Source organism: Mesocricetus auratus, unplaced genomic scaffold (genome assembly GCF_017639785.1).
Source record: "Mesocricetus auratus isolate SY011 unplaced genomic scaffold, BCM_Maur_2.0 Super-Scaffold_100019, whole genome shotgun sequence".
Taxonomy (NCBI): Eukaryota; Metazoa; Chordata; class Mammalia; order Rodentia; family Cricetidae; genus Mesocricetus; species Mesocricetus auratus.
In genome coordinates, this window is record NW_024429200.1 from 27788205 (window position 1) to 27801790 (window position 13586).

Below are 13586 nucleotides of genomic sequence, written 5' to 3' on the forward strand. Positions count from 1 at the left end.
TTATGTAGGTGTAACTGTAGCCTTTTTTCCCCCAAATTGTCAGTCAAGTGACTTTGATTTTCAAAGATAACTGAACATATTATATAATGATAAATAACCTGATGTAGCCATTCACTAAATATTGGAAATTACTGTTTTAAGCATGCAATATATTTCTTTGCTTTTTTCTATCAATAACATTAGTTCTTTGCAATTTTGTGGATGTATAAAAAGCATTAGGCTACTCTGTATTCCTCCCATCTCTCTTCCTCCCTATCCCTGTTATGCTCCCTTCTCCTTATCTGTCTCTTTTCCAGATGCATTATTTTTGGTTTTGTTCTACAAAATTTTCCAAGAAGATGAGAATAATTTATCTCACATATGGAGATAAACAAGAGTCCCATTATGTGCCTTTATCAGGCTAACATTCCAGATATTAAAGATATTTAGCTCCATGGTATAGTTTTGTATATACACATATATATCATATTTGAAAATATGTGCCAAAAACAGTTGCGTAAATTAAGATATAATTCTGCACACTTCATATGGTAACCGCAAACCAATATATTAATGGGAATTACACTAAATTTGCTATTAATCTGACTCAGGGAATTAATTTGCAATATATTAAAATTCAGTGGTGCTAGCAGCAGCAGGGGTAAAAGTCTGGCAGAGCCTGATTCTTTCCAGGATGAGAACAGAGATAGAAGTACTTACTAGATCAGACAGGATGAGCAATAATATACTGATTTGCAAAAGGCTTCCTCTATCCGTTTGACAGACAGTGTTCTTTCAAAGGTTGCAACTTAGAACTGCTGCAAAGTAAAGTACTGTTGCGGAATGAAGGGTGTGCATGTGGAAGGACTGCTGTGTCAAAGAGCCTGCTGGACCCAGTGTCAAGAGATCATTCAATAAGGGGGGCATCCTGATGCCTCATATCAGAACACAGTCAACCAGTAAAAAATTGCTATGCCTCAGCAGCTGATTTTCAATGATCTGGATATGCCCATAGACTTCTTGAATCATGTGGGTTTCCTTTGCCCTTGAAATTGTAGGAAATTAAACCAAGTGCAGTGAGTTCAAAAGAAAATGTTATCGTCCTACTCCCTAAATGCTAGGTTAAATTCAATGAATGCTTTCCAATACAAGTCATTTGAAACAAAAATGCAAATAGAAGCCTTGTTTTAAACTCTTCTTAATAAAATAGATTGCTCAGAGATGGCAAAATCAATGCTATTGATCTTATCTATCCTCCCAAGTAACAAACTTCAACTCCTATCACATCTGTTTAATTTGACCTTGAGTAAGATTGGGAGGAGGGGGGAGTCAATTCTTTGATTTAAACCGCAAATGCTAAATACACACAGTTCCTGGGAAAAGAAGCATGTTGACTAAAACAATTGCCTCACCAAAGGAAGTCAGAATTCATTTTATTGGATGAATCTAGGCTGTATAATTTATCTTCCTGTGTGCACTTAATGACTCTGTTGTTGGTAATTTTGCTCTCCACAGTTAGCCGTGTATCTTGCTGTGGCTATATCCAAACTAAAAGACTATGTTGAGGGTCAGTGATAACATTGTAAATTTCATTGATTTACTTAAGGATACATATTTGAAGAGCATGTAATTGAGTAATGGCCTCCCACTGTCAAAGTTATAAAATTTGCCATTGAAAAGAATTGCTTTCAATAATAATTACTGACCAGTAGCTCCATAATCCCAAAAGAATTCTTTAGATTGTATGTTGTATTTTGTCATAGATGTTTTCAAGTTAAATTATAACTCAGGTCTTATAAAAATCTAATCATAAAAACACATCAATTTCTGTGATTCATATTTAAATATTTTCTGCCCAATATTTTAGACAGGCATAGCAATTAGGAAAAATTCAAGGTTATCCTCAAATAAGCAGGGAAATTATTGTTACTTGGCATGTTAAATCTTAAATATTTTTGAAAATCGACTTCCAAATAAACCTTAGTACATAAAATAAGAGAACACATTTTTACAATAGAAAAGAGCATTATATTTGTGTGTGAGAAACGACACGTAGGCAAATAATTTTAGGATATGTTGAAAATGATTTATCAGCAATATGCTACGAAGAAATTAATGGACACAAATAGTGTTCATACTATTACTCACTCTTTATTTCTTTAAAGGTGACTAATATGGAACTAAGAATGATGGCATACACCTTTTTTTTTTTTTTTTTTTTTTTTGGTTTTGGTTTTTTCGAGACAGGGTTTCTCTGTATTGTTTTGGAGGCTGTCCTGGAACTCGCTTTGTAGACCAGGCTGGCCTCGAACTCACAGAGATCCACCTGCCTCTGCCTCCCAAGTGCTGGGATTAAAGGCATGTTCCACCAACGCCCGGCCGATGGCATACACCTTTAACGTCAGCCTTCAGGAAGCACTATCACATGCAAACCCACACACATACAAACATACATTTGACATTAATATTATTAAGAAGCATCTGTAATAATAGTTTTGTCCTATTATTATGTAACATTTATCTACAGACACAGAAATTTTGTGTTACTATTTATAATTAGAATTTCTTCAAATTTTTATATTAATGTGTATCAGATAATACCTATTTACTAGTGGAGATATTATTTTAAAGGGAACGATGTAGAATTTACATATCTTCTAGATGGCGTGAGTGTCAATAAGTACACATATTTGCATGTGTAGTCTTATCCAATACAGTTGAAGAGAATTAATTTAGCCTAATGGTGCTTGTTAAAAGCAGCCATGAAAGGTAAGTAATACAGACTGGTGGCTATGACTCATACAGCAATGAAAACTGGGAGAAAATTACGGTACTTGGCTTTGTGGCTTGTTAGAAACTGAATAATTTCTTTGCTCATTCTAGGTGTCCTGAAAGCCTTCGGCCTGAAACAGTAAGGCCTTGCTTGCTGCCTTGTAGGAAGGATTGTATCGTGACTTCATACAGTGACTGGACACCATGTCCCTCTTCATGCAGAGAAGGTATGGGTATAGATTGTGAAGGCTTTCACCAGGACCCTCATTCAGCAGGGTATTTAACTTCTGCAATATTTGTGATTCTTCTCCAGGGCCCTGTCCTGGCTTTTTATGAGTGTCAAAACATTTGACTTTCTCCCTGGAAATAATATTACATTAGAGTACCTGGAAGGCAGTAAATTTTATGCCTGAGTATGCCTTGAATTTTTACTATCTACCTCAAATTGAAATGTTTCTAAATTTTATTAATACAGCTTATATTCATTAATCCTGAAAGAATGAATGCTGGTCTTGTGAATTTTTAAGAGAGTTTCCAGTGACCTCAGTACACATAGCTTCTAACCTACTTACAGGCAAGAAGTGGCATGAGACCAGGTTTTCTGCTGATCAATTATTTGACCCAAGGATGTGAATAAAGCAAAGAGAAAAATGTCCGAGTTGACTCCCTGCCAACACTTAATATGCCATGAGGCATTTCCAAGATGAGTATTTGTTCGCTGCAAGATTTGGTTGTGTTTTTGTGACTTGCAAAGACTTTTTTATCATGGGTCAGTCCTCTGATAAATCTTTCCTTACCCTTCAGGACATGGTCTTTAGCATTACTACTGAGAGAAATGTTCACACCTTCCATGTGACCTACACAATAAAAGCAAATTTTCTCTCAGTGTGACAGACAACATCATCTCCTATTTGTCTAGTTTGCTTTCTCTGCCTGTGCATTCACTTTATACTTTCCTTACGTTTATGCTTCTTGATTCACGCTGGAGATTTGCAAATAAGAGTTAATTTCTAGTTTAATGACTATTGTAACTTGCTAAATTTTACTTTAAACTACTCAATTTTCTGAATGTCTTAATTGACTGTTTTTACAGATTATCATTGTGTATAGTTGAAGCACAACTTTTGGGAATTTTTGTTTATGAGTAGGACCTCAGTCTGTAGAGCAGACAGGCATGGTGCTTCCAATCTTCCTTCCTTGATGTGTTAGTTCCTGGGATCACAGGTGCACACCACATCTGGAATATTTCCTTTATGTTTTAGAGCATGTTGTTAAAATATTATATAAACTAAATTGCTAGCAGAACAAGAAGATATTTTTTTTGTTAATATCAATGTCTTAAAACTCATAGTAGCGTTGGTGGAGAAAGGGTGACTGCCATTAGTTTGCCTGTTAGTTTGTTTTTGAGACAGAGTCTTTCAGTCCAGGTTGGCCCTGAACTTACTAAGTAGGTGAAGGTAATCTTGGGTTTTGATGTTTCTAGCCTCACCTCCCAAAGGCTGAGATTATAGATATGTAGCACCGTGCTGTTTTTTGTTAGTATGCTGTTGAAGGCCAAGTCCATATCTATTCTACCAAGAAAGCTATCACCCCAGTTCTCATTAGCTTTTGTAAAATTGTTAATGATTTAATAAATGTTAATTTAACTGCAAAAAAGAGAAAAATGCTAGTGATATGAATTTTCTAAAAAGCAATACCATTTCCTGATTTTTTATTAATTTTTATTTAAATTAAAAACAATCTTATTTTACACACCAATCCCTTCCCTCTCCCTCTAATTCCCCCCCCATCATTGCTCCATCCACTCCTCAGGAAGGGTGAGGCATCCCATGGGGGATCATCAAAGTCTGTCATATCATTTGAGGCAGGGCCGAGGCCCTTCCTATGTATCTAGGCTGAGAAAGTATCTCTCCATAGGGAATGGGCTTCCAATGCCCATTCATACACTAAGGATAAATATTGGTTCCACTGTCAGAGGCTCCATAGGATGGCAACTAACACCCACATTCAGGGAGCCTGGTTCAGTCTTATGACGGTTCCCCAGATGTCAGACTGGGATCCATTAGCTCCTACTTGGTGAGGTCAGCTGTTTTGTTGTTTCCCCAGCATGGTCTTCACTCCTCCCTCTCTACAACTGGATTCCAGAAGTTTGGTTCAGTGCTTAACTATGAATCTCTGCTTCTGCTTCCATCAGATACTAGATGAAGGCTTTATGATGGCATATAAGATAGTCATCATTCTTATTATAGGGGAAGAACATTTAAAGTAGCCTCTACAATATTGCTTAGATTTTTATTTGGAGAACTTCCTTGTGATCTTATTTCTTTATTTTTCTAAAAGTCACATAAAATATGGTTATTATTGTTTTGGTCAATATCAACTAATATACTTCCTATAGATTGTGACCTCTGAAGTATTTGGTACTGTTCATCACATCAGTCAAAAAGACTATACATTACATTGCATCATATTACATTATGTTACCTTACATTATATTACATCACATTATGTGTGGAACCTTGTGTTTTGTTTTGTTTGGGCTCTAGTTTTAGTTTAGTCTATAATAATTACAAGCTCTTGCAGGATAGGCACAGCATGCTTTCATGTGCTTACTACATGGCAAATGCTGTAATTTGGTCTATTGGAAGCAATCTTTTAGAAACTTCTGGGAAAAGCATTCAGATCACAATAGAATAAAACTATCTTAGAAAATTTGAACTGAGTGTTATTAATTAGCAGTTTCCTAATAGGTTTGTTACTTTCAATGTCTCATTACTTCATTAAAAGCAGTCCTTCATCTTTCACTTTATAATGTTTTTTAAGTGAATGCAATGTGTCAAGGTTGATTCCAAATAGAAGGTACCAGCAGTCAACAAGTTGATATCCTAGGGGTATGAGATGTGTGAGGATTTTTTTCTAATCTCTTAATTTGTGTGAATAAAGCACCAACAGTGATCATGAGGGTCAGGGAAAGAACAACAGGGTAAAGAAGATAAGTAACTTCACCTTGGAAAATGACAAGTTGAGCAAGCTGATAGTCTATGATAGAATGTCTAGGCAATATCAAAATCTCATTTAGCCATGCACTTCAAAAGAGGTTCCTCAACACACTGCTAGTATAACTTAATTCATATTCATAAAGCTGAATTTGTAAAAATTGAAAGAAAATAATTGCCTTTGAGCAGGGTTAGGATTTCTCCAAGACAATACAAGAGAAGCAGAGAAAGATGGATCACCAAGGGCAGTTATGAGTACATAAAATAATAATGGTTACATTGGGAGAGAATCAAGGTCATAAAGGTAACAATAGATCACAAAAGAGTGCAAGATAAAAAGGGAAGAGTGTGAGATGAGTGGAGGAATAATAATTTTAAATGCAGTGTTTAGAATGGAATAAACTTGTGGCTATCAAATAAATGAAAGTGGTAACAGAGGTATAGAGGACTGCAGTGAGGGAAATGTCAAGGTGATTCGTGAAGTTTCTTGAGGTTACTGCTCCATGGCAGATAGATAGTGAGGTTAATGTCAAAAGTTTAGGAGAGTTTGGAGGTATTTAAAGGTAGAAAGAAGGGGATAAAATAAGAAATAACTACATGGAGCTAAGTAACATCTGTTAAAGGAAGTACTGAAAATTTCAAAGAAGAAACTGAAGATATCGGGTATTCCAAATGAGTGTGTAAATATACACATCAGAGGATGGGAGGGAATGAGAAATTGTAATAGGTTAAGTCTGCAGACAGTGCTGTGGATCTCAGTGATAATAAACATTTGAGTGTGGAGTTGGTATAAAGTGAGGCATAATGGGATGAGTTGGATTGATCGCTTGGTCATATATAGGTAATTGTCCTAAGTTAAGACTCAAGTTGCCACTAGATTAGATGACAGTTCTTGGATCTGTGGTGATAGTGGCCCCTCTGTGCAGGAATGTCACCAGCTCAGACACCTCCTGGCATGGAAACAAGAGCCTCTGTGGTGATGGAAGATATAAGCAGGACTCTACTTGGCTGGACAAAAGTTCTCTCACCTGGACAGCAAACCTGTTCTACCACACTGAGTGAAAGCTATATGCTAACTCTCCTGAAATATATTTTTTTAAACAAGAGAGCTAGGATCTTAGATTGAAAAGTAAAAAGTCTAACTGTGTGTTGAAGACATAAAAGGAATGGGATGAGATAGGAAACTAATAGTGGAAGACGTTCTGTGCTCTCCAAGAAGCTTTTCTTGCTCCCCTGATTACTGCTCCCTCCCTTACTGAGCAAGGGGGACTGTGGCATCATAGAAGGGTCGCCTTTTTGCTGTGGTTAGGACAATGAAACAATGGCACGAGGCTAATTTTCCCATTACTTATTTAAGAAATGATCTAATCCAAATGCCAATGAAATTCCACTGAACTCAGTATAAGTGTAAAGCTCTAAACAAAGCTTTGTATCCGATAAGCAGCAATGACCAAGGTGATTTATTCTGAAATGGAATACCTCTTTTTAATTTAAACTTTCAGGTAAATCCTAAATTTTATGAGTTTTGTATTTTCTAGATTGTGATTACTACAACTGGGAACTATCCTCCTTATAAAAATAAGTTTAAAGAGGTAAAATTATACTGTAGTATTGCAGAAATTGGAAAAATAAGTCAGATTTCAAGGATGAAAAAAATGAGTCATTTGAAATATTATTCACTCTTCTCCCATGATACACCTTGAAAAAGAACCAGTGTCAATAAGGATCGATATCAAGTTGTGGGGAGTTTGGTCCTCAAATGGGTGTGCACTTGTTAAATTTCAAAAACTTATTCATAAGTTTTGAAAATGAAACTTTAAGATATAACTCATTTCTGGATACAACTTGTTACTCTAATTTATAAAAGGTAACTTCTGCTGAACAAATCATGAATCTAAATGCTCAAGTTCGATGTCTGTCATTTTTTTACACACTGCTTGCCTTGAAAGCCAGACAGAATGCTGCAGGAACAATATTCTCTCCTTGGCCCATGAACCAATCATATACTAGGATTACCCAAAAAAATCTAAAGAGTAGCATCATATTTTGCTTCTTGCATCAACGTTTACCTTCCCAATTCGCATATTGCTACTCTTACTGGCAACTCATCCTTTGACTAGTTTGACACAGAAATTTTACTCTGAATTACTATCCCAAGTACTTTATTTGATGAAATATACTTGAATGTCTTGCAATAAGTGAAAAAATGTTGAAGCAGTTTTACAGATTGTGTACTTTCTTAATCTGTGTACCTTGCAAAAACAGTTATTTCTGCACATTTAATTCCCTTTTCTTATTCTACCTTATGTAGGAATTTTGGAGTAAAAATATAGCCGCATGGGCCTTTATAGTTGCATGCTCATTATTTCCCAAAGAAACGAATGATAGCTTGTTTTTTCTTAATCCTCAACATATGGGCTCAGGACCCGGTATTTATTACAAGGAAAGGATGGAAACAAACAGAGCTTGCTAGTAAACCATTTGAATGGTTTTAGTAAGTGTTTGCAGAGCAATTCCTATGTGTGGGCAATTGTGTGGATATTCAAAGAAATCAGTGGAAACCCTATATGTATTTTCAAACACATTTAATAAACTGGGGATAACTATACACAAAAAGCAATCAAATTCCAAGTTTTCTACCAAAAGCTGCTTATGACTAATCCTCCTTTTTAGCTCCATGGATTCTGTAGCTATTGGCCCATACCATGATTGAATCCTAAAGTGAACACAGAAGAAAGTTCTTAACTATAGTCAAAGAAGAAACAAGGATGTCATGATACTCCCTTGCAACACCATTAATATTCCTCTCTGAGTGCTACAGCTTTTGAGTGTTCCCATCTAATCAGGACACAGCTTTTGTCCTATAGATACCTGAAGAGAAAGATTTTGAATTTAGTATAAGAATAAATGGATTACCACTGTATAGTCAATTAAAGAAGAAAAATATACCCATAGTGTTTGATTTACAGCATACATGTGTAAAACTATAATAAAATGATACCAGAAGAATGCAACAGACCTGTATTTCAAATAACATGTGTTTCGAACGTAGAAACAAAGTAAAAGAAGAACAGACATTGGAGCACATGAGTTGGAATATCCTTGACTATGTACCAGGTGACATCTAGACAGTTAATGCTTAGGAACTTCAGCCTCTAGTGTGTCACTGGTGCTGAGCTCATTGTACGGTCCAGTCTCCAGTCCCTTAAACTTAATTCTGTGTCTAACTTCCTTATGCAAATTGAGGAAGGATAACAAGTGACCTCCTCTAAATATTTTGACCACCCTGGAAACAAAGACCTATAATAACTGACTTGTGAAGCAACCTCGTTTCTTATCTAAATTTAAACTGGAAAATAAAATATAAAAAAATACAGTTTAAAACTTTCCCTAGCTAATAGCGTTTCATGGATATGTTATCAAAAGATGACTGAAATATAATTTCTGTTTCCTTAGTTCTCCAACTAAAAAAATAAATAAATAAATAAATAAAATAAAAAAATAGAAGACCTATATGCTGATGATCATTTTCCTACTGAAGAAGACAAAGTAAAGAAACGGACAGAGAGGGCTGGGAGAAATGAAAAGAAGTAAAAAAAATTCCTCTTCAGATTCTAACCAAGTGATCAGATGTTTATTTAGTTTATATACTCTTCTTTTCTATACATTTTTATTTAAATTACAAACAATCTCATATCAATTCCAGTTCCCTCTCCCTCCCACCTCCCATCCCTCTTCTGCTCCATAGAAAGAGTGAGTCAACCTTCCAAGGGGACCATCACAGTCTGTCACATCATTTGGGGCAGGACCTAGGCCCTCTCCCATGTGTCTAGGCTGAGAGAGTATTCCCTCTATGGGAAATGGACTCCCAAATCTCCATTAATACACTAGGGATAAATACTGTTCCACTACCAGAGGCCCCATAGACTGCCCAGATCTCCTAACTGACACCCACGTTCAAGGGGACTGGTTCTGTGAATGATGATTTCTGAGCTGACAGTCTGGTGTCCATGAGCTCTCCCATTTTCAGGCCAGCTGTTTCTGTTGGTTTCCCCAGCCTGGTCTTGACCCATTTGTTCATCTCTCCTCCCTCTCTACAAGTGAATTCCAGGAGTGTGGCTCAGTGCTTAGCTGTGGGTGTGTGCTTCTGCTTCCATCAGCTACTGGATGGAGACTCTAGGGTGGTATATAAGGAAGTCATCAATCTCATTATGGGTGAAGGGTATTTAAGGTAGCCTCTCCACTATTGCTTAGAATCTGAGTTTGGGTCATCCTTGTAGATCTCTGCATATTTCCCTAGTGTCAGACTTCTCTTTAAACCTATAATGGCTCCCTCTATTAAGGTATCTCTTTTCTTAAAATATTAAATAATAGTCCTAAGCACCTACTAAAATAAAATAAATATTCAAAATAATAGAAGGCTGGAACTAAGCAGTGAATGGGGAGGATATGAAAGCAAACCAAGAAAAATAGCAAAGAGAATATATACTCCTGTAATGGAGAGGAAAATTAGCTCTGAGATTTCAGTGACCAAAATGAAAAATGGAAACATAATGGATTGTGAGGAGCATCAAGACATGAAAACACTCCTCACTCTGAAAGAGGTGTTTATCACCTGGACTTGAAGCTAAAAGTTACTTGAACAATATAATAACTAGAGAAGCATTGGAAACATTAGATTTCTATTGACATTTCTTATATCTTCTCTGGATAAACCAAATATGTAAAATCCAAGTCAGTATTCAATTTTATATTGTTACAATAAAAAGGCCAGAGCAGTGTTCCCAAATACTTCAATTCCTAATTGCCAGGAATTCCAGTCCCCAATTCCCTACTCCATTAACTATAGTATTCCTATTATTCATTAGCATAATTATTATAGTTATAAACATGATTCACACACTATGGGAATAATGCTAACAGTTTACAATAATCCAGAATCATAAATTGGAACAAAGTATATGTATCCATCTATTCAGCTAGTCCTAAGCTCTTCCTTTCTGTGGCGATCCATCAAAGCTCCTGGAAGGTTTATGAAACAGACTCTTTTTTTTTTTAATTAGCTTGTTTTACATGTCAATCCCAGTTCCCTCTCCCTCTTGGTGTGAGGATGTTGACTCAGTCGTTCCGACTTTGGGCTCAGCTGTCTGCTTTGATTGTTTCTGTTTTGAAAGGGCTTATCCAGCAGAGTCATTCAGAAATCACTAGTGCCTGATGGTACTCTTCGATCTGGTGTAAGAGTCCTCTCTAAGCATGGCTGTCATTGTTTGCCCACCAGTGTGTTAAGGGACACCTTGAGTTCATGAAAAGAGGTTCTGTTGTCAGAAAAATTTTACTTTCAAATCATATTGTCTTATAACCACAATAAGTTTTGTAATGCTTTGTTTCTTTTCTGGTTGAACTTCAAGTGTTAAAGCTTGTAATCTCTATAAAGACCGTGCTGTTCCTGTGTTCTGTATATGAAATATTTACTAATTTTGCAAAATAATGTAAATACATCAGGAATTGTATTATCTGCTGATGTAATTCTCCACAGAATTCCTTTCTGAGTAAAATTGTACCATGCAGTTATTCACTCTTAAAAGATATGTGTATCGAAATTTGAGGTATAATTCGTCACAGCTGGTAAACCCTGTACCTCTATTTGTAATCTAAAATTCAAATTTCAACATCAGACTGTTACCTTTCTTGAAGGTAAAGTTTCTTCCCCAGTTTTAGGAATCATTTGGAGCTATTTACTTACAGTAATTGCTGCTATTTTTGACACTTCCCTAAAGAAGTTCTTTCTCTGGGAAACTTCTTTTGTTTCTCTACACAGAGCACGAGGCTCAGAATGTGGCCTGAATAGAGGCTCTTAGGCTGCTTATCATGAATAATAAATAGCTGGAATAATTTATAAGTTATGAGTTTCAAATTAAGAGAGTAACAACAAAATAGAATTATTGCATTGAACATACCCTCCTAAGGAAGATTCACAACAAGTGTATGTGTCCCACGTGGCAAACACGGACACATGAGATGACATGAAAATAAACTTACAGTAGGGGGAAGGGATTAATTAGATCTGTCATGTCTCTCAAGGAGACAGGAAAATATAAAAGAACAATTGCTTTGCAACTGCACAGTAGAAGGACTCACTGACTGTGGAATGGTTTCTCTTCATTCTTTACATTTTAATATATAAACTGGGTTTCCGATATAAGCGGTATATGAGACAATTAGTAAAAGAAGAGAGGAAATTCAGGCATGTCACAGCACATGTCGCTGCAGGCCGAGGAATTTCTTCAACAGCAGCTGCTGTGGAGACATTCTGTTACCGGAGCAATGTACAGAGGTTGAAAAGTTGTTTCATTGCAGGGAACTCTGGACCCAGGAAGCAGTCTAGACATCGGGTCATCATTCAGCTGCCAGCCAATGGAGGCCGGGACTGCTCAGACCAGTTATATGAAGAGAAGGCCTGCGAGGCGCCTCCCATGTGTCACAGCTACAGGTGAAGGGGGAAAGGAAGTAGATGGTGTCCTGGGCAGTGTCTAATCACGTCGTTAAGCTGATACTCCTTCCACCGACTGCGTAGGTTGTTCGCTGCTGAAGCAACCATTCCTCACCTAGTTCTCCACTTCTGAAATTACCTCTCCAAAGGCAAATAGATGTGTCAATTTCTCAGCTGTGTAGGAAGCTCTAGTAGGTAGGGGTAATGCCTTATGTTGACATAAACTGTAAGAAATGCAGAGAGGAGTTAACAGTCACAAGACACATGTTCTTAAAAGGGACTTCTTTGTCAAGGGGGAATAGTCAGGATTGGTCTCCCGTGTCTCCAAAGAACCCCTGTTTCTCCTAAGAGAGAACTTTGTGGCTCAGGAATGACATTGTCCCTGGGCAATGCCAGTTAGATAGCTGTCTGTTCCAGTGATCCATTAGCAAGTCCAGGAAAGTCAAAGTCACTGAAGCTACACATAACCTGAAAATTTTATTGGGGAAATCTGGTCTCTTTGCCATTAAGACTAAAACTTTCTCATTGAACCTTACTGAAGTGTATCATTCCAGTCCTGACAATAAATGAAAATAACATATGATATGGCGTTAGCTAATGAAATGTGTGATCACACGTGATAATTTAAGTGGAGAGCAGTCATAAATTTGCCATCTTAATACATGTATCATTAATTCAGATATGACAAATAGAATTATTATTTTTACACCAAAAAAGTTATTGAATATTTGCACAGCATATTGATTTTTGGAATTTGCATTTGTTATGGGATATATAATTTCAGTTGCTGTTACCCCTGCAGTGATCATAAAAAGGGTACTATAGTTAAGACTCTTGACCTGACTGCAGTTTTCTTAGTGGAACTCAACACTTCTGGTGCCAGTTGGGGTATCTCTTGGAAGTATGAATAGCAAGTCCAAATGCTCTCCATCACTCTGTGAAGTCCTTTTCTACAGAACCTGTTAATGATACAGTCTTGTCTCTAGTGCCATAGGAAGAATTATTTTTATTTAAAGTTGCCTTGAGAAGGGGTGACTGAGTAGATTAGATAAGACTAAATGTAACTAAATAACCTATTTTTTAACAAGACATTATCTCTGTGATTTTCCTGCCATCTCTGCTTCTTCTCAGTGAGATTTTATTTTCCTGTAGGTGGAAGACACACAAATGGCGTAGGTGCCAGTTAGTTCCTTGGAGCATTCAACAGGATGTCCCTGGAGCCCAGGAAGGTTGTGGGCCTGGACGACAGGCAAGAGGTGGGCGGCTGCAAACCATGTTCAATTTGCTATGCACTTCCCCAGCATCCATTCTTCTGTCTCCCCCACCACTGCCTTGTTGCATTTGGCTTT

At 36.8% G+C, this 13586-nt stretch overlaps 1 protein-coding gene across 2 annotated transcripts in view; it reads left to right on the forward strand.

Annotated features, from left to right (window-relative positions):
• Nucleotides 1-13586, forward strand: part of Thsd7a (thrombospondin type 1 domain containing 7A) — a 407489-nt gene that overhangs the window by 321359 nt on the left and 72544 nt on the right. For both annotated transcript variants that reach the window (XR_005869715.1, XM_005080956.4), the window contains exons 9-11: nt 2863-2978; nt 12105-12237; nt 13390-13493. Coding sequence is in view for 1 of the 2 variants with exons in the window: in XM_005080956.4 (XP_005081013.2) it covers nt 2863-2978; nt 12105-12237; nt 13390-13493 (353 nt within the window). In the remaining variant the exon portion in view is untranslated. The remainder of the gene's footprint in view (nt 1-2862; nt 2979-12104; nt 12238-13389; nt 13494-13586) is intronic.